The 24,649-nt window shown below is 33.5% G+C and overlaps 1 protein-coding gene across 4 annotated transcripts in view; it reads left to right on the plus strand.

Annotated features, from left to right (window-relative positions):
• The window catches only part of DMXL1 (Dmx like 1), a 259,666-nt gene that overhangs the window by 86,963 nt on the left and 148,054 nt on the right, over nt 1-24,649 (plus strand). For 3 of the 4 annotated variants that reach the window (XM_073802431.1, XM_073802432.1, XM_033853101.2), the window contains exons 31-38: nt 1,156-1,241; nt 2,653-2,854; nt 4,116-4,233; nt 7,467-7,529; nt 16,185-16,271; nt 18,830-18,951; nt 19,319-19,460; nt 22,980-23,040. In XM_073802431.1, coding sequence (XP_073658532.1) covers nt 1,156-1,241; nt 2,653-2,854; nt 4,116-4,233; nt 7,467-7,529; nt 16,185-16,271; nt 18,830-18,951; nt 19,319-19,460; nt 22,980-23,040 — 881 coding nt within the window. The remainder of the gene's footprint in view (nt 1-1,155; nt 1,242-2,652; nt 2,855-4,115; nt 4,234-7,466; nt 7,530-16,184; nt 16,272-18,829; nt 18,952-19,318; nt 19,461-22,979; nt 23,041-24,649) is intronic. The other variant, XM_019940874.3, reaches the window with a different exon arrangement.

Genomic DNA, 24,649 nt, shown 5'->3' on the forward strand with positions numbered 1-24,649 from the left:
ACCCAGCAGTTTCCCTTCTGGATATATACCACAAGAAATTGAAAGCAGGTGTTGAACTGGTAGTAGTACACTCATGCTCATAATAGCACTATTCATAATAGCCAAGGGGTAATTGCAACTCAGGTGTCTGTCAGCAAATTGAATGCAATAAAGAGTGTGGTAGATACATAGAGTAGAATATTATTCAGCCTTTAAAAGGATGGAAATTCTGACACATGCTACAATATGGATGAATCTTGAGGACATTTTGCTAGGTAAAATAAACCAGGCACAAAAAGACAAATGCTTGTATAATTCCACTTATGTAAGATACCTAGAATAGTCAAATTCATAGAGACAGAAAGTAGAATGCTGGTTGCCAGGGCCTAGGAGACAGGGAAAATGGGGAGTTATTGTTAAATGGTTATAGAGTTTCAGTTTTTCAAGATGAAAAGAATTCTGGAAATGGATGGTGGTAGTGGCTGCACAATATGAATGTACTTAATGTCACTGAACTGTACACTTAAAGGTAGTTAAGATGTCATATGTATTTTACCACAATTTAGAGTAGTAAAAAATCAGTAATCTAAGAAATAAATTTTTTGCTTGAAAAAAAAATGCCAAGGTATCTTTTTTTAATTAAAAAAGGAAATCTGTATAAAAATATAAAATCTGAAGTCTCATATCCCTTCCACTTGAGTCCTCCTCTATACCCTCTACAGATACTTATTTTTATTAGTTTCTGGTTTATCCTTCTGTTTTCAAAAATAAGGGTGTGTGTGTGTCTCTGTGTGTGTGTAAAATTTATTTCCGCTGCTTTCTTACACAGAAGGTAGCAGGTAGCATACTATATAATGTTTATAACTTGCTTTTTATTTATTAATACATGCTGGGGTTCACTCCATATTAACATTTAAACATCCTTTTGGCTACCCTAAAACATTCCATGATTCAGAGCTAGTTATTCAACCATTACAATTACTCTGATGGGTAATTTCTACTCTTTTGCTGTTGTAGATAATGCTGACATGAGTAACTACATGCATGTATTGTTTTGTTTTTGTGGAGGTATATCTTCAGGGTAGATTCCTGGTAGTGAATTGTTGGATAAAGAGTGTGTAGTCTTCTCAATCCCTAAGTAAATTTTTAACAGATCTACTGTTGCTTTATTTTTAGTTGGTCATTGATGCGTTTGGCAATGGTGCAGTTGGTGCTCAGCAATTTGAAGACTTTCTATCCCTTTGCAGGTCATGATCTTGCAGGTAATAAATAGCTTAACATAAACTTATATTGCCATTGCTTTTGATTGACTTATTTTGTATTGTTTTTCAAGTAGTGGAGAAAACGTTTAGTAAGTTCCTATGGGTCTATCATATTGTTAGGTGCTTTTAGGAGGACAGGGTCCAAGAAAGCAGGGAATCTGAAGCTGATGTGATTGACTGTATTGAGACTGTGTTTATGGCTCTAGCCAAGGTGTTGAAGATTTAATAGTTGTAGACACGTAGGAAACTAAACAAAAGCAAAAATTTAGTAATTATTAACTCTGAGGGAGAAAAAGGTTGTACAGGAAAGAAAGGGGCATGATAGTATACCAAGTAGTTCAGCTGTGATCTCTATTAACATATATATAAAACAAAGTAGACACTAAATTATCAATCTAACTAAAAATTATTATGGACTGTATTGGAATGATGGAGAGAGGGGAAGTTTATTCTCATATTTCATAGTAGTAAATCAGTAGATCATTTCTAAAATAGAAAAAAATCATAAGCATATTATTTAGATTTTTGAAGGTAAACAGCAGAAATAGCTAAAAGTTGAAAGGGGGATCAGGATTCAGGAGTATGGAAGTGTAGAGCTGGAAAGTGCTGACTTTTGTAATAAGTATTATTTCACTTTTTTTACCTTGTATATTATTTTACTTTTCAAAAGAAGTCTAGCTATGTGCTGTACATAAATTGGGCTGATACAAAGGCTTAAAGCAATTAATTTTCCTCCCAAACATATTTTTATAATATTCAGGTACATTTTTTGTGCGAAATTAAAGTCAAAAGCAGAGATTGCTATAGCAGTTATTTATTTATTTATTTAATTTATTTATTTTTGGCTGTGTTGGGTCCTTGCTGCTGCGCCCGCCTTTCTCTAGTTGCGGTAAGCGGGGGCTACTCTTCGTTGCAGTGAGCGGGCCTCTCACTGCGGTGGCTTCTCCTGTTGCAGAGCATGGGCTCCAGGCGCACGGGCCTCAGCAGTTGGGGCTCACAGGCTCTAGAGCACAGGCTCAGTAGTTGTGGCACACGGGCTTAGTTGCTCCACAGCATGTGGGATCTTCCTGGACCGAGGCTCAAACCCACGTCCCCTGCATTGGTAGGCGGATTCTTAACCACTATGGCAGTTACTTAAATCACAAGTCACAAATGTTATTCCAAGTTCTAGTAGTAAAGGTATGATGTAATTTTGACCTAGATTGCCCTTTTATTCTGTTGTCCTAGGCCACTAATTATGTTGAAATGCTATACAGATTTATGACATTCTTTTCAATCCTCTGGATTTCTGTGCCCACCTCTCTTTCGCATCGCCTCTGCCAAAATGTGTGTTTATATCTTATTCTCTACATTGAATATAGCATTTTACTGCAGAAGATAAATGTGGGTCAATTTTATTTTCTCTTTATAGAGCTTCCAGTTAGTTCACCACTTTGTCATGCCGTTCTAAAAACTCTTCAATGTTGGGAACAAGTTCTTCTCCGACGACTTGAAATCCATGGGGGGCCACCTCAAAACTATATTGCAAGTCATACCTCTGAAGAGAGTGTGTCTGCAGGTCCTGCAATTCTCCGCCACAAAGCTTTGCTGGAACCTACAAACACTCCTTTCAAGTAGGGTTTCATATGAATACTGTTCTAATATGAGTTTTATTAAATCAGAATGTCATCAGGTGGTATTTAAAGAAAAAATATTTTAGTACTTCCATATTTAATTTGCTGTTCTAGGCTCATATCTGTGTCTTTGTGTGATGCATATTGTAGTCCAGATGTTAGCAAACATTTCTTGCAAAGGTTCATATAGTAAATATTTTAGCCTTTACTGGCCCTACAATCCTTTTTGCAGCTATTCAACTCTGCCATTTGTAGAGTAAAAGCAACCATAGACAGTAAATGAATGGGCATGGCTATGATCCAATAAACTTTTTTTTTTAATATTTATTTTATATTGGAGTGTAGTTGATTAACAGTGATGTGTTAGTTACAGGTGTACAGGAAAGTGATTCAGTTATACCCATGTAAGTATTCATTCTTTTTTGAATTCTTTTCCCATTTAGGCTATTACATTGTATTGAGACAAGTTCCCTGTGCTATACAGTAGGTCCTTGTTGCTTATCTATTCTAAATATAGTAATGTCAATAAACTTTATTTTTGAATATGAAAGGTAGGCTGGATTTGAGCCATGGGCCAGTGTTTTCTGACATCTACGTTGGAGCAGACCTATTTGGAATAGCTAGTTAGCAAACTGTTTTACTGTACATGAGATAAAGCATTTGCACCAAGAGGTAAATCAATTCATTGCTTGCTTCATTAAGAAAGTCTTACTACAAAAAATGTTAACTGAACTAAACAGTGTACTTAGTGGCTTAGTGACATAGTTGATTTACATTCTTTCATGGGCTCTTACCTCACTGCACATCAGTAACACAGTTCATGGTCCAGTATGTGTTCACAAACAACACTTTGAGTAGTTTTGCTTCTAGATCTTTTGTAGGAAGCATACCTCTTTTGTTAGATCTTATGTTCTTAGGTTAAAGGTCATCAAACTGCAGCCTGTGGGGCCAAATCCACTCTCCTTCTGCATTGTAAATAAAGTTTTGTGGATTACAGCCACACCCTTTCATTTTAGTATTACCTATGGTTGCTTTCCCACTTCAGTGGTGAAGTTAAGTAGTTGGGGGAGAGACCATATAGCCCACAAAGCCTGAAATATTTACTATCTCTTAAGAAAAAGTTTGCTGATTGCTACCCTAGATGATGTGGTCTGATTCTAGTTAATTTATTATTATAAACATTCATATAGCACCAAGGAAATATAGTCAGATTAACCAGGAATCTCTGAAGTGTATGATGAAACATATTGTCTCTCTGTAGATCTAAACACCATCTGTCACTGTCTGTGAAGAGACTTTGGCAGTACTTGGTGAAGCAGGAAGAAATTCAAGAAACCTTTATCAGAAATATATTCACAAAGAAAAGGTGTCTAAATGAGGTCTGTATAAATTAAAACTTGTTTGCTATTTTATTATTAAAGTCTTTTGTATTTTTAACTATAAAGAATAAGTTGCATTTTACAGACTTTTAAAAACTCATTGTTTATGTCATAAACATGTATTATGTAGTTAATACATAGAAAAAGAGAGGGTCAGTATTTTCCTAACCAATTTAATTTAAAGTAACTAATTCAGATGTGTTTGGGACTTTTATTTCCCAAAAAGATACTGTTTGACTTAAGATTTTTTGTCTTGTTTCCTGGTTTTGAGTTGTCATGATTACCATTTTAAGAGGCAAAGTGGAAATTTCCCATCATTTTCATGTGATAAAGTTTATCTTACAAGTTTCATTGAAACTAGGTTTGTATACTGCAAACATTTCAAATATGTACATTTTCCTTTTTTTGTATTGATTATACTTCTTAGTAAAATTTTGCAGACTGAAATTAATTTATAATTATACTGTAATTGGTTGATTATACCTTGATGTTATTATCATAAAGATTATTTTTCTCATTTAGTTCAGTGCTACTAGTAAGTCCAGTTTGAAGATATGGGGAACCTGTACTGGAATATAAATTAACATATTGCCTCTTTCTTTGAAATAGTTTTGCTATTAAAAAGTTTTGGATAAATTAAACAGTGGACTTAGTGATGCAGTTCATTCCTTATCTTCTCATGGATCAGTAACAAAGAGTTCAAGACTGGCGGCTGGTTTGTGGATCACACTTTGAGAAGCACTGAACTAATCTAAAAGCAAGCTTTGCAGTTGTTGAAGTGGGAGGAGAAAAGGAAGATATTTCAGTTGGAAAAATAAGGAAATAGAACAGCTTCTTAATAGACAAGTTAGTAAAAAGCAAGATGGCATCTAACCTTATTGAAAAAGGAAAATTACATATATCTCATTGTCTCTCAGTTTAAGAACTAATTTGTAAGAGGCAACTGCATGTGTTATTATTTACTATTTGCCTGATTGTGTAAATATATTTGAATAGCCAAGTCAGGAAACAAAATATATAGTGTTCTTGCTAATAACTTAGAAGACTTCTGACATGTGTACCTTAGTATACATTGAAATCTAGGCAAACAATAGATACAATTAGATATAATACAAATTAATGTATTTCTTTTTAACCTTATGTCAGATATATCTTAAATATTTAGTATATGAATTCCCTTTAAAACAGTTTAAGAAATTTTTTTGATAAATAAAATTAAAAATGAATGTGCTAAAAAAAAATGAATGTGCTAGATAAGAGTATCAGAGTAACTATAATATGTTTACTGCTGAGGTAATGTTTCTTATTTTAAATATACCTTTGCCTAAAATAATTTATTACAAGTTAAAGCATCCTGATAATGGTATATGAAGCACTGCTGCATTCTGTATAAATGGCATGTTTACTCTGCTTGTTATTACTTCTTTGATTTCTTTGATGTGCCGTGTAATATGAACATGCAAATATGGCATAGTAATTTCAAGTACAAAATCATTTTTTAAAAACCGTTGCCGTATTTGATTAATATAGTTATGAAGATAAAAACATTTCTCCACTGCTGATATATTTAGTGCATTTGGGAAATGAAATCATTCTCAAAACAAACAAAACAGCACACTAGTTTACCACTGGATTGTCTAGTTGAATCAGGAAATAGAGTCATTAAGGAAATAGAGGAGCATAACCAAGCCAGAATGCATATGGAGGGATAATGGATAAATGAGTACAACTATTCCTGTTAAATTCCTCTGCTGTTTTATTCTTAGTTTTCTTAGGAGTTTCATGATATCTTAAGAAAATTTTAGTTATTTTTGTATTGTAATTATTTTAATCAGAAGCATGAATATGAATGTTGCACTGAATGTTTTATAGCTATCATTAAGCTAAATATTTTCTCCGATTTTAGTTTTTTTAAATCTCTAAAATGAATATGATATACCTTACAGTACTTTGATTAGCAGAACTTAACTTATATAAAACCTGGCGTGATTAATGGTAGTTATTAGAAATTATTTGTTACTACTTTGTTGTTTTATTCTTGATGATAGTGACATTTTGATAAAGGAAATATGAAAAGAAAAATTTTATGTAGTAAAACATAGATTAGATGGAATTAAATAAAATATTAACTTTATAGAGTTGGTACAAAGTTATTTAATCTTTACTGGAAAGTTGACTAGCCTTTTTGTGGTATTAACAAAATTACCTTCCATCTCTCTGCTTTATAAAATGATGATTATACTTAAATAGTTGAGCCCAAGTCCCTGACTTTTCAGATGGTTAGGAAATATTAACAGATGTGTGACAGGCCTTGAATTTTCAGTGGGAGATGTTGGAGAGTATTTTGAGAGTGCTGTTTTATTTATTCCTTTACATGTTTGGAAATGAAATTTTCTTCATCTGACATTAAAATCCTGGTGTATCCTCAGTTCTTTTCTTTTCGTATATAATGTAGTTTGCTGGCACATGCATTTTTAAAATAGAAGTTCTTTCCTGTTTGTGCTTATTTGGAAGTAAAGTATAGATAGCTGCAAATAGACTATATCTGAATCATAACCAACAACAAAAAAAATGCTTGGCAGCTGTCATTTTTATCCCCAATTCCTTTTTTTGTTTTTTTTTTTTTTCCTTTTTCTGAGAACTAAAGATCTTGAACCATCTCTTTCTTTAACAAGTGCTAATATCCCCTTTTAAAAATGATAGGTGTCTCCAAGCATTTTATTGACTGTTTCTGGCTAAATCAAGAGAAGGAGAGAACTAGAAACCTAGGAATCAAAAATTTTCTAATCAGGAGGTCTTCCTTGAGGAATGAGGTATCATAATGGAGACAAGACTTAATAGTGTGTAAGAGAGCAATTTTACTTTAATTTTCAGTTGATAGTACTCTGGCACTAGTAGCTCTGAAATTTGTAGTATAAAGTACTTTGGGCTCAATCTTGCTTTAATGTCAACGTTTCAAATGAGTTAAGTGGGTAAAAATTTCTTAAGAAATAGAATAAAATTTATAGTGATAGTTAAGGAGTTCCGACGGATTAAGTTTTCCCCAAACCCCAATCATGCATCCCCACACATGCTTCTTTTAAAATATATGAAATTAAAAAAATAATAACTCAGTCCAGTGTTGTTTTTTAGTAAATTTAGTTAAAAATAAAATTAAAAAAAATATCCCCAGTATTGTGCATGTTACATCTCATCCTTACTCTTTGTCATGTGGTTATTCTTTCTTGATGAAGTCATTAGAGGACAGCTGTGAAACCATCAAAAATTCTATGATGGAGGAGCCAAACATCAATAAGGTACAAAATATCATTCAACTGAAATTAGAAATTGCATTCTTTAACAAGAAAAACAAAGTGTTTGCATTTTAGTTTTGGACTGGACTTTGTTTCTAATGCAATTAAATTACTATTCCCTCAAATTATTCTTTTTTTAACAAGTTAAATATTGCAATCATAAAAATTGTTTCTGTTTTGTTATTAAGACAATGCAGTTTTAAAGGGAGTTGAATGTATCCTGTTTTGGCTGCAGATTTTTCTGAGTAAATAAAACTAAGGTTCTTAATAAAATGTAATTACAGTAGGTATTATAGAAGTATAGTAGTATTGTTCTGTTTCTGCAAGTATCACTTTTGAAGATAAAATTCTCTCCTATGATGTAAATTACTTGAAATATATCAAATACTATTATGTAGCCTTTGTTTTACTGGTATCAGTAGCATATAGCACATTGCCTTATGCATAGTAAGTACTCAGAGTACTTGAGAATAAGAGCAGAAAGGATGAGAATTTGTACAATCATAAAATAACTCCCAGATGTTCTGTGATCAGACATTCAAATACAACTTTTAGTAGGTTGGTATTTAATTTATATGTTTCATATTCTTATTTTAAGACAATCTCAACAGAGTAATTTTTAGGGGAATGATTTTTCAAAATATTTTTTTTAAGGCTACTAATTTCCACTTCTTTTTCTTTCCCAAAGGATTCTATGCAATTAATTTAAAAAGACTGATTTGATATAAAGTGTATATTGTAACTAAAACTTTGGCAAAGTAAATATATGCCGTCCATACTTAACTTTGGAAATTTCTAATGGCCTTCAGAAGTTTTGAGGGAACGTAATTCAGACTTTTAATCAGTTAACAATATTCTTTGCCTGGGTACTCATTAATTATTATAGTCTATACATTAGCATGAATTCTTATCCTAAGACTTTTCTTTTGACAGATTTTATAAAATGTTAATAATCAGAATGTTGTATTTCTGTAGTCATCACACTACATCAAAAGGCAGTCATTCTGTTTGGTTAACATCATAACAATTTTTGGCCAGAATTTTCCAAGCCATCTGCTACAGTTTTATTTTAAACAGGTTTGTTAGGTATACCTGACTTAAAGTAACTGCACATATTTATTAAAGTGTAGAGTTTGGTCAACTTTGACATATGTATACATTGGTGAAGCCATCATCACAATCAAGATAATGAATATATCCATCAACCTCAAAACTTTAATTCCTTCCTTGCTTCTCCCTTCCTAACTTTGCCCTGTTTCTCTCAGACAACTACCAATTTGCTTCCTGACATTACTGATTAGTTTGCATTTTCTTGAATTTTATGTAAATAGAATCATACAATATGTCTTTTTTTCTCTGTGTCCTTTCTCTTAGCATAATTATTTTGAACTTCTTCCATATTGTTTATTTCAGTAGTTCATTCATTTTTATCACTGAATTATATTCATTTTATGGCTATACCACAGTTTGTTTGTCCATTTACCTGTTGATGAACACTAGAGCTGTTATCATTTTGGGGCTATTTCAAATAAGACTACTTATCATATTCATGCACAGGTTTCTTTGTATGGGCATATGCTTTCATTTCTCTTGTATAGATGCCTGGGAATGGAACGACTGAATCATAGTGTAGGTGTATGGTTAACTTTTTAAGGAACTGCTTAAGTATTTTCCATTGTACCATTTTACATTCTCAGCGACAGTATATGAAATCAGTTGCTTAACATTCTCACCAACACTTAGTATGGTCAGCCTTTTTATTTTAGCCATTCTAGTAGATGTGTACTGGTAGTTTGTTATGGATTTAATTTGCATTAAGCATCTTAATCATGTGCTTATTTGCCATTTGTGTAACTTTTTGGTTGAAGTGTCTTTTCAGATGTTGTGTCTGTTTTTATAGGGTTGTATGTTTGCTTAGTTGAGTTTCAACAGTTCCTTATGTACTTTAAATACAAATCAGATATGTGATTTTAAAATATTTCCTCTTAGATGATTTCTTGTCTTTTCATTCTCTTTACAAGTTCTTTTAAACTGCAGACGTTCTTTTTCTTTCTTTTTTTTTTTTGCGGTACGCGGGCCTCTCGCTGTTGTGGCCTCTCCTGTTGCGGAGCTCAGGCTCCGGACGCGCAGGCTCAGCGGCCATGGCTCGCGGGCCCAGCCGCTCCGTGGCCTGTGGGAATCCTCCCGGACTAGGACACGAACCCGTGTCCCCTGCATCGGCAGGCGGACTCTCAACCACTGCGCCACCAGGGAAGCCCCAGAAGTTCTTAATTGATACATTGGAGCTCATCAAAATTTGTTCTGTGTATGGATTTTCTTTCTATAAGAATTTTGCCTAACCTAACGTCACAAAGATTTTCTCCTGCTTTGTTGATGTTTTATAGTCATGGTTAGACCTATGACCCAGTTTCAGTTAATTTTTTAATACGGTGTGAAGTATGTATTGTAGTTACTTTTTTTTTTAAATCTGTGTATCAGTTGTCCCACCACTTTGATTATCCTTTCCTCCACTGCATTGCTTTTCTCTCTTAAAAAGTCAATTGACATATATCTGGAAGTTTATTTCTGGACTCTATTTTGGACCATTGATCTATTTGTTTATCTTTATGCTAATACCCTACTATCTTACTGCACTAACTAGAACTTCCAGTCTAGTATTGAATAGAAATGGTGAAAACAGACATTTTTATCTTGTTCCTGATCTTGGGGAGGAAGCATGCAGTCTTTTGTCATCAAGTATGATGTTATCTGTAAGGTTTTTTTAGAGGCCCTTCATAAGACTGAAGAAGTTTCTTTCTTTCTTCAGGTTGTTGAGAGTTTTTAATCAGGCATGGATGTTGGAATTTGTCAAATGCTTTTTTTTTTTTCTCCTGTTGAGATGATCATATGGTTTTGCTGCTTTGAGTCTGTTTAATATGGCTAAGTAGATTGATGGCTTTGTTTGATGTTAAATCAAGTTTGCATTCCCAGGGTAAGAACCATATGGTCATGATGTGGTATATTTTTTATATATTATTAGATTTGATCTGTTAAAATTTTTGTTAAGAATTTTTGTACCTATGTTTACTAAAGATACTGGTTTTTAGTTTCTTTTAATGTTTTTGGGTTTTTTGTTTTATCTTTGTTTTTTTTCGTGTGTGTGTGTGTGTTTTAACAAATGCTGGCCTCACAGAGTGAGTTGGAAAATGTTCTCTCCTTTTTAATTGTTTGGAAGAATTTGTGTAGAATCAGTATTATTTCTTCTTTAAGTGTTTGGTAGAATTCACCAGAGAAATTATCTGGGCCTGGAGTTTTTAAATCTACAACTTCAGTTTCTTTCTTTAACAGATATAGAGCAGTTCAGGTTTTCAGTTTCTTCTTGAGTGAGCTTTTGGTAGTCCATACCTTTCAAGAAATTTGTCTGCTTCATTTCCGTTGTCATATTTATTGATGTAAAGTTATGCATAATATTCCCTTATCCTTTTAATACACAGTAGAATCTGTGGTGTTATTACCTCTCATTTCTCTGCTATAATCTTGAAAACAAAATTATTTCTTAATATTTATATTCCCTAATATTTTGGGTATTGGTGTCATTTTATATTCATCTGACTGCTTCCCATTTCTTTCTAGTATGCCTTTGGTAGTCTTTAGATCTCATCTTCATGTTTGTTTTATTATATCATTAGAGTAGTGCTGAAGTACTCCAGGCATACAGCTTTATATTGTAGAAAGTCTTAGTAACTGAAAACAACTAATGAGACCTGGAGTACAGCTTTTCTATAGACCTGTTCTGTGACACCGAGCTCATTCCACCCTTGAAGTCTTATTTACTAAATGAGAGTTGATAGTTTTAAACATGCTGTTGCTTTAATTGAAATAGTAGTAGAATCCTGGATTTAGTCTGTTAGTACTATTCCCTTCTTCACTCCTAAGGGAAGCTTTGTGGAACCCAGACACTATTCAGATCAGTTTCCACATAAGATTTCCTTTTTTAAAAATTTTGGTAAAATATATGTATAAAATTTATCAGTTTAATCACTTTGAGTATACAGTTCAGTGACATTAAGTACATTCACATGGTTTTGCAACCATCACTACCATCCGTCCCCAGAACTTCTTCATCTCCCTAAACTGAAACTCTTTACCCATTAAACAGTAGTTCTCCATTTCTGCCACTCCTCCCCCCAGCCCCTGCCAATTACCATTTTACGTTCTGTCTATGAATTTTACTTCCCTAGATACCTATATAAGTGGAATCGTACAATATTTGTACTTTTGTGACTGGCTTATTTCATTTAGTGTAACACCTTCAAGGTTCATCCATTTCGTAGCATGTTTCAGAATTTCCTTTCTTTTCAAGGTTAAATAATATTCCATTATGTATATATAGCATTTCGTTTATCCATTCAGCTATTAATGGACATTTGGGTTGTATCAGTCTTTTGACTATTGTGGGTAGTACTGTTGTGAACATTGGTATACAAATATCTGTTCCAGTCTCTGCTTTCAGTTCTTTGTGTATTTACCTTGAAGTGGAATTGCTGGATCATATGATAATTCTTTACTTTTTTTTTTTTTTGAATTTTATTTTAGTTTTTTTACAGCAGGTTCTTATTAGTCATCAGTTTTATACACATCAGTGTATACATGTCAACCACAATTGTCCTGTTTACTTTTTTTATCTGTTTAATCTCATAAAAACTCTTTTAGCATTCATATTTGGATTTTTTTCCCTCATTTATCCAGCCCAATCACATTTTATAAGCATGACTTGAAACCTTATATTAAGATGACCTTTAAGACCATATTCATTGTGATTTTTTTAACATCTTTATTGAAGTATAATTGCTCTACAATGGTGTGTTAGTTTCTGCCTTACAACAAAGTGAATCAGCTATACACACACACATATCCCGACATCTCCCCCCTCCTGTGTCTCCCTCCCTCCCACCCTCCCCATCACACCCCCCAGGTGGCCACAGAGCACTGAGCTGATCTCCCTGTGCTATGCGGCTGCTTCCCACTAGCTATCTGTTTTACATTTGGTAGTGTACAGATGTCCATGCCACTCTCTCACTTTGTGCCAGCTTACCCTTACCCCTCCTCGTATCCTCAAGTCCATTTTCTAGTAGGTCTGCGTCTTTATTCCCATCTTGCCCCTAGGTTCTTCATGACGATTTTCTGTTTGTTTGTTTTAGATTCCATATATATGTGTTAGCATACGGTATTTGTCTTTCTCTTTCTGACTTACTTCACTGTGTATGACAGACTCTAGGTCCATCCACCTCATTACAAATAGCTCAATTTCATTTCTTTTAATGGCTGAGTAATATTCCATTGTATATATGTGCCACATCTTCTTTATCCATTCATCTGTCGATGGACACTTAGGTTGTTTCCATCTCCTGGCTATTGTAAGTAGAGCTGCAATGAACATTTTGGTACATGACTCTTTTTGAATTATGGTTTTCTCAGGGTATATGCCCAGTAGTGGGATTGCTGGGTCATATAGTAGTTCTATTTGTAGTTTTTTAAGGAACCTCCATACTGTTCTCCATAATGGCTATACCCATTCACATTCCCACCAGCAGTGCAAGAGTGTTCCCTTTTCTCCACACCCTCTCCAGCATTTATTGTTTCGAGATTTTTTGATGATGGCCATTCTGACTGGTGTGAGATGATATCTCATTGTAGTTTTGATTTGTATTTCTCTAATGATTAATGATGTTGAGCATTCTTTCATGTGTTTGTTGGCAGGCTGTATATCTTCTTTGGAGAAATGTCTATTTAGGTCTTCTGCCCATTTTTGGATTGGGTTGTTTGTTTTTTTGTTATTGAGCTGCATGAGCTTCTTGTAAATTTTGGAGATTAATCCTTTATCAGTTGCTTCATTTGCAAATATTTTCTCCCATTCTGAGGGTTGTCTTTTGGTCTTGTTTGTGGTTTCCTTTGCTGTGCAAAAGCTTTGAAGTTTCATTAGGTCCCATTTGTTTATTTTTATTTCCATTTCTCTGGGAGGTGGGTCAAAAAGGATCTTGCTGTGATTTATGTCATAGAGTGTTCTGCCTATGTTTTCCTCTAAGAGTTTGATAGATTCTGACCTTACATTTCGGTCTTTAATCCATTTTGAGCTTATTTTTGTGTATGGTGTTAGGGAGTGATCTAATCTCATACTTTTACAGGTACCTTTCCAGTTTTCCCAGCACCACTTATTGAAGAGGCTGTCCTTTCTCCACTGTACATTCCTGCCTCCTTTATCAAAGATAAGGTGACCATATGTGTGTCGGTTTATCTCTGGGCTTTCTATCCTGTTCCATTGATCTATATTTCTGTTTTTGTGCCAGTACCATAGTGTCTTGATTACTATAGCTTTGTAGTAGAGTCTGAAGTCAGGGAGCCTGATTCCTCCAGCTCCGTTTTTCATTCTCAAGATTGCTTTGGCTATTCAGTGTCTTTTGTGTTTCCATACAAATTATAATTCTTAATTCTCTCCAGCCCTGCTCATTTCATGAAGTCCAGACTTGCATATATAATCTATTAGTTACCTCCCCCTCAATGTCAAAACATAGAATTTTCTGTCTTCCCCTAATCCCAACCTAAACCTATTCTTTCCTTCACTTTTGTCTCAGTATCATTTTTTGAGAACGGTCTGAAAACTGGGAGTCACCCTTGCTTCCTCTCTTTTACTCACTACTGTAGTCTCAGCCCATTGGCAAAATTTATCCTAATGCTAACCACTTAATCAGTACCACCATTCCTACTCCTCTAATCAAATACACCGCTGCCTCTTACTTCAGCTACTGTAGTTGCCTCTTAACTAGTTTCCTGGCAGCCAGTCTCACGCCCCTTATGTTTTGTCCCACAACATCCAGAATTATCAAAACCCTCCAATGGTTTTCTAACCTTAAAATAAAATCTGAATTCTTTATTATGGCTTTTAAGGCCCCATGCAAGCTAAACTGTGCCTACTTCTCCAAATTCATCTCCTACAACTTACGATTGTTCTCAAAGTTGAATATGCATAAACTCTTGATGCCAAACACCATTCCTTCTACCCCACCCCACCCCCTTTAATTGATTCTCACGCAGATCTTCTTGGGACCGCACTATTGAGAAACAATGTTTTAGTAAATCTAGATAATTAAAGGACAGGAATGTATTCCCACACTGAAGAAGCGTTTATGAAGTTCATGCTTTCCTCTCTGTGAGTGTAAAGTTTGAAGAAGTGCTGCCGGTGAAACTGAAATTTTCCACCCACCCATTCATTACCAGCAAATAGCATATCCCTCTATTCCATGGAAATATCATTTGTCTTTATTTCCAATTTCTTCAACACCCAGTAGTGGACCCTTAGTGTACTTTAGATACCAGGCAGATAGGTGGTTAAGTTGGGATTTTGGTTATGAAATTACAGAATTTGACTTAGACATTCTTACTGGATGATGGACCTCAACCAGAACTAAGACTTTATTTAGAAAAGAAGTTGACTTCTCAAATCAACCTAAATGCTGGTACGAGCAGTGAAATTCTTTCATGTTTGTTATCCAGTTGCATTTAAGATTAGAGTATATTTGACATCTTTACATCCAGTGACTATGAGTTTTGATTGCATATGGTTATTTTGGTTTGATTATGTCTCTTTCAACTTTGCAAATGAACTGTCATCTTAGTTGCCATTTTTAAAAATACTGCTCACCCTACTCAGTTCTGTGGTCAAACAATGGATGGGGATTGGTGATATTTTATCTAAATTTTCCAGGAAGTAAATTTGTTTTCTGATTTCAAATTAATAACTTCTGCACTGCACAATGAGTTGTGAAACAATTTATAATAATTCATTTTAAAGGTTGAAGGTTAGGATAAAATAAAATGAAACAAAATAGTACATTAAGTAACATCTCCAACTCTTAACAATTGCCTCTTCATTTTACCTCTGTTTATTTTAGTAAATGTTGATTTTATACAATACTCTCTTCTGAGTTGAAAGGTGTATATACCTTCTGTGGGGTAAGCAAAAGGTCAAATAATATTTCCCTTGTCCAAAGTATATTGAATTATGGTTTATTCAGCTATTAAAATGATTACTGACTTGGGCAAATTACTATGCCTTTCTGGATTTCAGAGTCCTTTAATAAATTAAAAGTTATTTTAGATAAAGAGTCAGTAAAATATATTCAGCTGGCTGTGTCCTACTTGTTCTTCTGTAGGCCATGAGCTAAGAATGGTTTTTATATTTTTGAAAGGTTGTTTTAAAAAAGAATATGCAACATAATTCTTTACTGGTCTGCAAAACCTAAGATATTTACCTTCTGACCTTTTAATATTAAAATATTTAAAATATCAAAGGATTATAATACTACGAAACGCGGTAAACTTATCTTAACGTTAATAATTAGAATGTCTTAAAGTTAACTTATTGCAGCTTAAGAACATAAGCAGTTAATGAAGTTGTATATCAATGATCTTTTTATATGTGAAAACAAATTTGAAAAGATGTAAATTCCTCTTGCCAAATTTTGTTTTAGAAATAAGTAACATGTAAAATAGTACCTTTGGATTTGAAATACCTGAAAAGTTTCTTAATTTATGCAAGTATTAAATGAAAGACTGACATATATTATGTTTTTTCATTTACTAAAATCACTGTATTTTTGTATTTTCTTTCCCTCCATTTAGATAGAAGCAGATTCGGGATATCCTGGAGGTAAAGCAAGAATTATTCATAAGGAATCTGATATAATTACTGCCTTTGCTGTTAATAAAGTAAGTACATAGACATTTTTCTTTTCTTTGATTAAGTATTCATAGTTGGAGAATGTCTCCTGTTCTGTCAGTTTATTCAGTAGCAGTGTTTCCCTTTCCCAGAGCTACTTTCTACTCCTTAAGTTGCAATGTGAATACATTTTTTATTTTATAAAATGATTATATTGTTTGATAATTTATTTGATCTTGGATATATAGCAGATAAAATGTTTTATTACTACACAGAGAGAGGTCTCAAGTATTTATATATGCAGTTGCCTTTAGAATTTATTTATTTTATTTTATTTTTATTTTTTGGCATGCGGGATCTTAGTTCCCCGACCAGGGATCGAACCCATGCCCCTTGCAGTGGAAGCACAGAATATTAACCACTGGACCGTCAGGGAAGTCCCCTGCCTTTAGAATTTATACAACACATGCAGCTAATCCAAAGAAAATGTTTCCTGTTTTCTTTATATGAATATGTTGAATGTGATTCTTCGTATAGATCAAAATTAAGCTTATATGTGACTCACAGAAATTCTCCCTCTTTGACTTTCAGCTATAATAGCTGCCCAACTAGAGTGTTTTCTTTGTATTCCTTAGCTTTCTTACTCAATATCCTCCTTAGAGGTGTCTATAAGCTACTTACAGAAGAGGTAGCCTTCGGTACAGTGGTCCAAGGTTGAAATTTATCTTAGTCATTTTCCCCTCCTATCTTCCCTAATTGCCTTACTGCAAAATGTATAGGGACTTCTAGTTGATTCTTCATCTTCCTATGCTATGTCTGTCTTTTTTTTTGCCCTCACCGTGCGGCTTGTGGGATCTTAGTTCCCTGACCAGGGATTGAACCCACACCCTCAGCAGTGAAAGCGCAGAGTCTTACCCACTGGACCACTGGGGAATTCCCTATGCCTGTCTTTTCTTTGATTTCACCGAGATAGATCCTTTGTCATTCTGTCCTCATCTTTACCTGTGTTCTTCGTCTCATATTCCTCATAGACTCTCCCTAACAGTGACTAGTTCTGTTCATAGCAGGCAAGTTTGGGATTCGCCCCTTAGCCAGGCAGTTCTCATGATGTAGTATCTATATAATATGATATATACATATTACACAATACAAATATAAAATTATTATTTACACTCAACAAGTCACTTCCTTCCCCTGAAGAAAATAAGGTTTTAATATTTTGTGCTATAAAACAGACTAGCTTTTTTCTCTTACTTGGATATATTATATAAGTAAATAGTAATGAACAGTCATATACAAAGTCTCCTGTTGACTCTGTAAGAGTGTACTTGTTTAATTTTTATTTCTTCAAATATATTGTTTTTACATCTTTGTTAAATTTGTAGCTAAGAAATATCCTTTGCTTTAAATTGCAGTAATTTAAAATGCTGATGAGATTGAACTTTTCCCCATTTGTTTAGTTGTGAATTATCTGTGTCAAGAATGATCTGAGATTTTCCCCTGCATTCAATGGAACAAGTTAACTTTCACAGTTTAATGGATACTGTTAGAAGACACAAGACCAGAGACAAAGGACAGCTTATTACTAATAGCAAAAACTAGAATGTTAGCATTTTTGCTCTGGTTCCCTGAGGTACAGTTCCCACAAAGGGACAGCAAGAAGGCCAATGATACCCAAATCTTTTCTAATGTACATTAAGCTTATCTGCCTTTTGATCTGGAGGGAGAGACTATAGCTATATAGACATCCTGGCAATAATACCGTGAAACAAAGGCAGTCATTGACTAACTCACAAGACATACAAAAGTGGAGAGTCCCATGGAGAATTACCTTCCAACAGTCTAGTTAATATCCTTTTCCCACATATCTCTGGGGTCTCAGTTTTTTCTTATTAGTTTGTATTTAGCATTTTACATAATGGAAATACTAATCCTGTTTTCTTTTTGCTGTCAATATCTTTTCATTTTCTGTTTTAGAGATACATGTTTTAAATTTGTAGATGTTTAAAATTTTCTATCATTTAGTCTGACCAACTTTTCATTTATGATTTTTTCTGACATACTTCCCTCACTCTTCTTCACCTCTTCTTTGTGACCCTTTCCCAAATTCTGTTTGTCTTGCCTAAGATTGAAAGGCTTTAGGTGAAAGTGATACCATCTTATTTGAATAATTCACCATTATTTCTTTAGTTTGGAGTTCCTTATCTCCCTTACCTTTCCTTACCTCCCAGGGCCCCTATATTGTTCAACATCTCACTCCACATTTCTGAACTGTGCAAACCTTAAGGAGATTGTACCATTCTAGTAGACTAGAGAGACAGTGCTGGGAGAAGAAATGAAGTGGCATGTGCATTTCCATTTATAGCTGACTTTCTGTTGAATGCTCTGGAATTCTTAGAATATAAACATATCTCCAAGCTCAAGCTGATGATTATTTCACTCAAAGTTATTTATTAAAATTAATTTAAAATATTTGTGAAAATACTATTTATTCTATACCTTAAAGTTATCATTTCTAGAGGCTGTTTTGTAGTCTCCATTTTCAAAAGTAGCGCATATACATGTTACGCATTTTTATTTAAAAAGTACTGTATGATTTATTTTTCAGGCGAATAGAAACTGCATAGCAATTGCTTCAAGCCATGATGTTCAAGAACTAGATGTTTCTGGAATTCTGGCTACACAGATCTATACTTGGGTAGATGATGATATAGAAATGGAAACCAAAGGGTACCCTTATACTTTGTTTTTATTTGGTGACATTGCAGTACGAATAATGAAATCCACAGAACTATACCTTTCAAATGATTTTTTAAAGGAATAGTCCTAGATTGTAAGCAAAGTGGAAATTGATACGCTAAAGAGTAAAGAAGGGGTGGCTGGAGCTTTAAAGAAGGGAATCGAGGGTTAGAAGACAATAGGTGAAGGGATCTGAAATTGTTCACGTACGAAATTATTGTCTGTAAGTTGAGAGTTCAGAGCTGAAGAAAATTAATTTTAAAGGGAAATACAAAGTCATATGTTAGAGCTTTCAGGTATAACAGAAGAAATGAAGAACTGATGGGTTGCTTTCATTCTGGCTGATATTCCTTTGTAGGTCAGAAGATTTCTTGGTTATACATGCTCGTGATGATTTAACAGCTGTGCAGGGTACAACCCCATACACACATAGCAATCCTGGTACTCCAATTAACATGCCATGGCTTGGTAGTACACAGACTGGCAGAGGAGCATCAGTGGTATGTAAAGTTAAACATATTTGTGTATAAATGTCCTGTTTTTCTCTCTAACTTAATAGATAAAAGATGATGTAAATTTTTTTTTTTTTTTTTTTGTGGTATGGGGGCCTCTCACTGTTGTGGCCTCTCCCGTTGCGGAGCACAGGCTCTGGATGCGCAGGCTCAGTGGCCATGGCTAACGGGCCTAGCCACTCCACGGCATGTGGGATCTTCCCGGACCGGGGCACGAACCTGTGTCCCCTGCATTGGCAGGCGGACTCAACCACTGCGCCACCAGGGAAGCCCTAAATATTTTTTTTTAATTCTTAATTTTTTTAATAAGTCATACTTGTTGGAAATTATAAATTTTGATTCGAAGAATAATATGTTTTCATTTGAAAAGGGTAACAAAAATTATTTGAAATAAATAATTGAAAATACAAAGAGCTATATTTTAAGTAATAATTATTTGGAACCAAATTAGGCCTCAGCAAACTATGGCCTATGGGTCAAATCCTGCCTACTACCTGTTGTATCGACAACATGCTAAGAATGGTGTTTGCATTTTTCAGCTGTTGAAAAAAAATCAAAAGAAGAATGGTATTCTGTGACACATGAAAATTATATGAAATTCAGATTTTATTGTCTATAAATAAAGTTTTATTGGAACATAGCCACACTCATTTTTTTAATATTTTGTTTATGGATGCTTTCACATTACAGTGGTAGGATTGAGTATCTGAGCAGAGACTATATGCCCATAGAGTCCAAAACATTTATTATCTAATTCTTTATGAAAAAGGTTTGCCAACCCCTAGTCTAGATAATATTTTTAAATGGTTATCAACTAATAACTGTTAGTTGATGCTGAGACAAATAAATTTTTCTTTTTTTGAACAAATAAAAATGATATAAATTTTTTTTTAATTTAAGCAAAATATAATATGCAGATGAACTGAAACAGAATTTTTCTGTAGTAATGGAGGATCTTCTTGAGCCCTGATTACCTAAGCTGTGATCCATGTTTATACCCACATGAGATTCCTTTGTTGACACTTAGGGTATAGGAATTCATACACAGAACCAAAGAAACCCAGCACCAGCAGTTCTTTCCATGGCTTTCTAGGTGGTAGGTGGTTTTTGTAAGGGTAATTATTTAAATAAAGGCTCAGTCATCTTTAATAATACCTGATAATATTTTATACTTAATGCAGTTCCTTTATCACTCATATAACCTTATTATTGTTTGAGATATCTGTTGTAGCTGTTGTAATTACTCCTACTTACCATTCTTTAGATGAAGCTTGAGATCCAGAAAGGTCAAGGAATTTAACTCAGGTCACTATCTCAAATTTGTGGTAGAGCTTGTGTTAAAGCCCTCCATTCCCCTTCACTCATTGATTTCAGGTAGGAGTGTTTTAAGTATTAAGAATTTGAAAAGCAATCTAGTGATTATTCAAAAGAAAAGAGTTGGTCATTAATAGTTAAATTTTTTCCAATGGACAGATACATTAAAATTCATTTGTAAAACCTACTGATATTATTATCTTTTAAAGAACTTAAAGAGAATATACAAAATATACAAAAAGAAATAATAAGCACTTTTTCCAACTCCATTTTCAGAGAATATGATACAATTCTTCCTGTAACAGCTTTCTTTCTGGTCTCTCTGCTTCTATACTGCTCCCTCTGTTTTATACACAGCAGGCAGAGTTGCTTTTTTCTAAAAGATCATTCAGGTTATCACTCCAATGCTTAAGACTTGAAGATTTCCCAGTACAGCTTTAAATCAAGTCCTTAACATGGCCTCTAAGGCCCTATGTGATTTAAACTCTGCCAGCCTCTGCAGCAGCATCTCCCTTGTTTCCACACCTGATTCTCTTTGCTCTGGTCACACTGGCCTTCTTTCTGTCACTTGAGCACATCAAGCTCAGAGCCTTTACCTTGTTTTCTGCTTGAAATACTCTTCTTCTGTTTACCATTCAGAACTCAACTCAAATTCCCAGAGATTTCCCTTGCTTCCTTAGCAAAGGTATCTGCTGCTCCCTACACTACTGCTAGTCACACTGTTATCTCATTTGATCATCATATTATCCCATTTTATCATCTCATCAGTTTGGAAATTATCTATTCATTATTTGGTTGTCTTTTTTTATACCCTCTGCAATGCAAGCTCTTTGAGAGATTATGTTATGCCTGCCTTATATATTGATGATCTCTAAGTAGAATAGATCTCTAAGTAGAACATTTAGTAGGTGCTCAGAAAATATTTGTTTATTCTCCAGAGTATTATAATATGGAAATTTACCATTGTTATTCCTCTTAGGACTGAATTTTCTTCCTATTTAAATGTTAGAAGGACATCTTTTTTAGTTGGGGTCATTGTGGTTTGTAAACATAAGTATTGGGATTATCCCACTCCATCCTCAGGAAAAAGACACCAATATAATAAGGTGGTTCCTTTTTATATGGATCTTCTAAAATAATTAATGATTTCTTTCCCTTATAATATTCTACATATGCTTTCAGAAACTTATTTAACTTTCTTTTATTTTTTTACTCATGATTTTCCTTTGATGCTCTTACCAGAAAAAAAATGATAATTAAAAGAAAGAACAGGAATCTTTAGACTTTTTCTAAATTAAGAGGGGCAAGGGATTTAAACATGCAGTTTACTAAACAGAAGTAACATTCAGAAGGTTGTTTTTTGTGTGTAGAGAATTTGATCAAAATTTTCTTAATCCTATTATTTTATTAAATTATGAATGCTAATGAATACTAGTTATGACCAATTTCTGCTGTTTTGGAGTATAACTGCAGCCATATATATCTTTCAGTGTTTCTATCCCTCACTGATTCTGCTGGCCTAGTTCCTTCCCTCCCTCCCAAATCCCCGCTTTACTTACAGCTTTAGGCTAATTGAACAATTTAAAATCCAAAAGAACAGTAACAACAAAACATACATGAACTGGTGGTACAAACTTAGGATAACCTATAACTATAGTTAGAGTTATAAGTAGGAAATAGTCTATAAATTAAAATTATCCCTTTAATTTCACATATTTAGTTTACTCTTATTTGACAGGCTATGTAAATCATTCAAAGCATAATTTTAAAATGGGTAAATAAATAGTTCCAAACTATCAGTTAAAAATTTATACAGTTTTCTGTTTACCTCTTTTTTTTTTTTCCACATGCTTCTGCCTGTCTTTTTAACCTTATACTATTCAGGATTGTTCCAATAAATTTAATGCGATAAGAAAAGAATTGGCAAGAAAGGAGGTAAGACTAAATTCTTGAGGTGAATTTGTTCTTAGATACTAGGTAATGATGCAGAAAATGTATGTACACTTAAATGTTAGAGAGCTGAGCTATTAAATTTCATTTCTGTTACCATGTTTAGTATTTTTAGCACCCATTACAATAGTTATGGAATCATGTAAAAATAAATAAATGTTATTTGAATCTCCTGTCACAATTTAAATTTTTAATACGACTTTTTATTGTAACTGTAAAAGAATGATTTTTCTTTGTTAACAGATGATTAAGAAAGCCATTAATAATGTCAGAAGAATGACTTCTCATCCATCTCTTCCTTACTGTAAGTTGATAATAATTAGCCATTATTTTAAGGAATTTAAAGGAAACTTTTAGTTTCAATTGAAAGATAGTCAACACTTTATTTTTTTTGTAGGGAATGTTTGCTAGCAAGTAAAATCACTTCAAAATTGGGTAAAAATAGAAAAAGTGATTTTCCTGAATTAATAGAGAAGGCTAACTTAACATGTAAATTTTTAGCATTTTGACTGAATATTTCTGTTACCACATTTTATTTTTGAACATTTTGCACATTGTTAAATTGTAGTTGATAATTATTGTTTTAATAATTGGATCACTCCCTTTTTTATTACATAGAACAGAACCGTATCTGGGTCACTTGTAGCCTCCTCATAATCAGTTTGTATTTTATTAACATTTTGTCAGTTTGTCTTTTATCAGATACACTAATAGTAAGTATAGGAAATGGTTATTACTACATTCTTACATTCTAAGGCAGGATATATTTATTTTTAGTTAATCTTCCTAGGAATCTCAAAAGTTTTTCTTCCTTTAACAAAGATTTAACAGGGAATTTATTGGAAGTATTGAAGCAGAGAAAAAATAATAGAGACAACTTTAACTGGTGGGTTGGAATCAGTATTCATATTGGCATGTGTGTATTCCAGGTTTTTTTTAATATAATTTTTAAGTAGTGCCCTTCATCAAATTGTCCTACTACACAGTAACAAAAATAGTGAAAATAGTGCATGTTAATTAAAAGGTACTCATGTCCTTCCAATTTAATAACCTATAAAAAAATTGTACCACCTTTTTTATGAGAGATGTTTTGATAAAATAGGAGTGGCAAAACGAGTGTTCTTTTCTACCTAATTATAATAAGTCTGTAAGCATCTATTATCAAAGTTATATACCAATGTCTAATAAAATAGGAGTGGCAAAACGAGTGTTCTTTACTACCTAATTATAATAAGCGCTGTAAGCATCTATTATCAAAGTTATATACCAATGTTTAATAAAAGGGTTGAAGAGAATCATATATTTAAGATGAAGAGGGTAACTTCTGTTACTTATGCTAGAGGTATAAAATAATATTGAAAATTAGCCTGTTTCCACTACATCAAATTTATTCAACACTAGAAGTATATGTTTTCTATCCACAAGTCTAATGTAAAGTAAGAACTAAAAACAATCATGAAGCATATAGAGGAAGGAGTCAAAGGTGTTTTATTTACAAAGCTTAAATAATATTAATCCTGCAGCAAGAAAATTTGGCATTGTTTAAAATCTATTCTTACTCTATACAATAGGGTTTAGAAGTTTCCTGAAATATTGAAGGGATTTCATTATTTCTCAGTCCCAAAGCATGTATCATGACAGGTGACTAGTTTATAAATAGGCTCTACGTCAAGCCCATAAATTTAAATAAAATAATCCCTAGCTTCAAAGGCAATTAATGGACTTATTTTCAGAGTTATTATGTAATATCATGTAACTTCTGTCTTGCAGTAAGTACTTTCTCTGTTCAGAGAAGAACTACTGTAACTGGCAGATAAGAGACTTGAAAAATTAAATGCTAATTAAATTAATCACTGAAATTTTTTTACAGTATATTTTTTCATGTCATGAACAAGTCTCACAGATAGTAATTT

This window comes from Tursiops truncatus, chromosome 3, assembly GCF_011762595.2.
Source record: "Tursiops truncatus isolate mTurTru1 chromosome 3, mTurTru1.mat.Y, whole genome shotgun sequence".
In the NCBI taxonomy this organism is placed as follows: Eukaryota; Metazoa; Chordata; class Mammalia; order Artiodactyla; family Delphinidae; genus Tursiops; species Tursiops truncatus.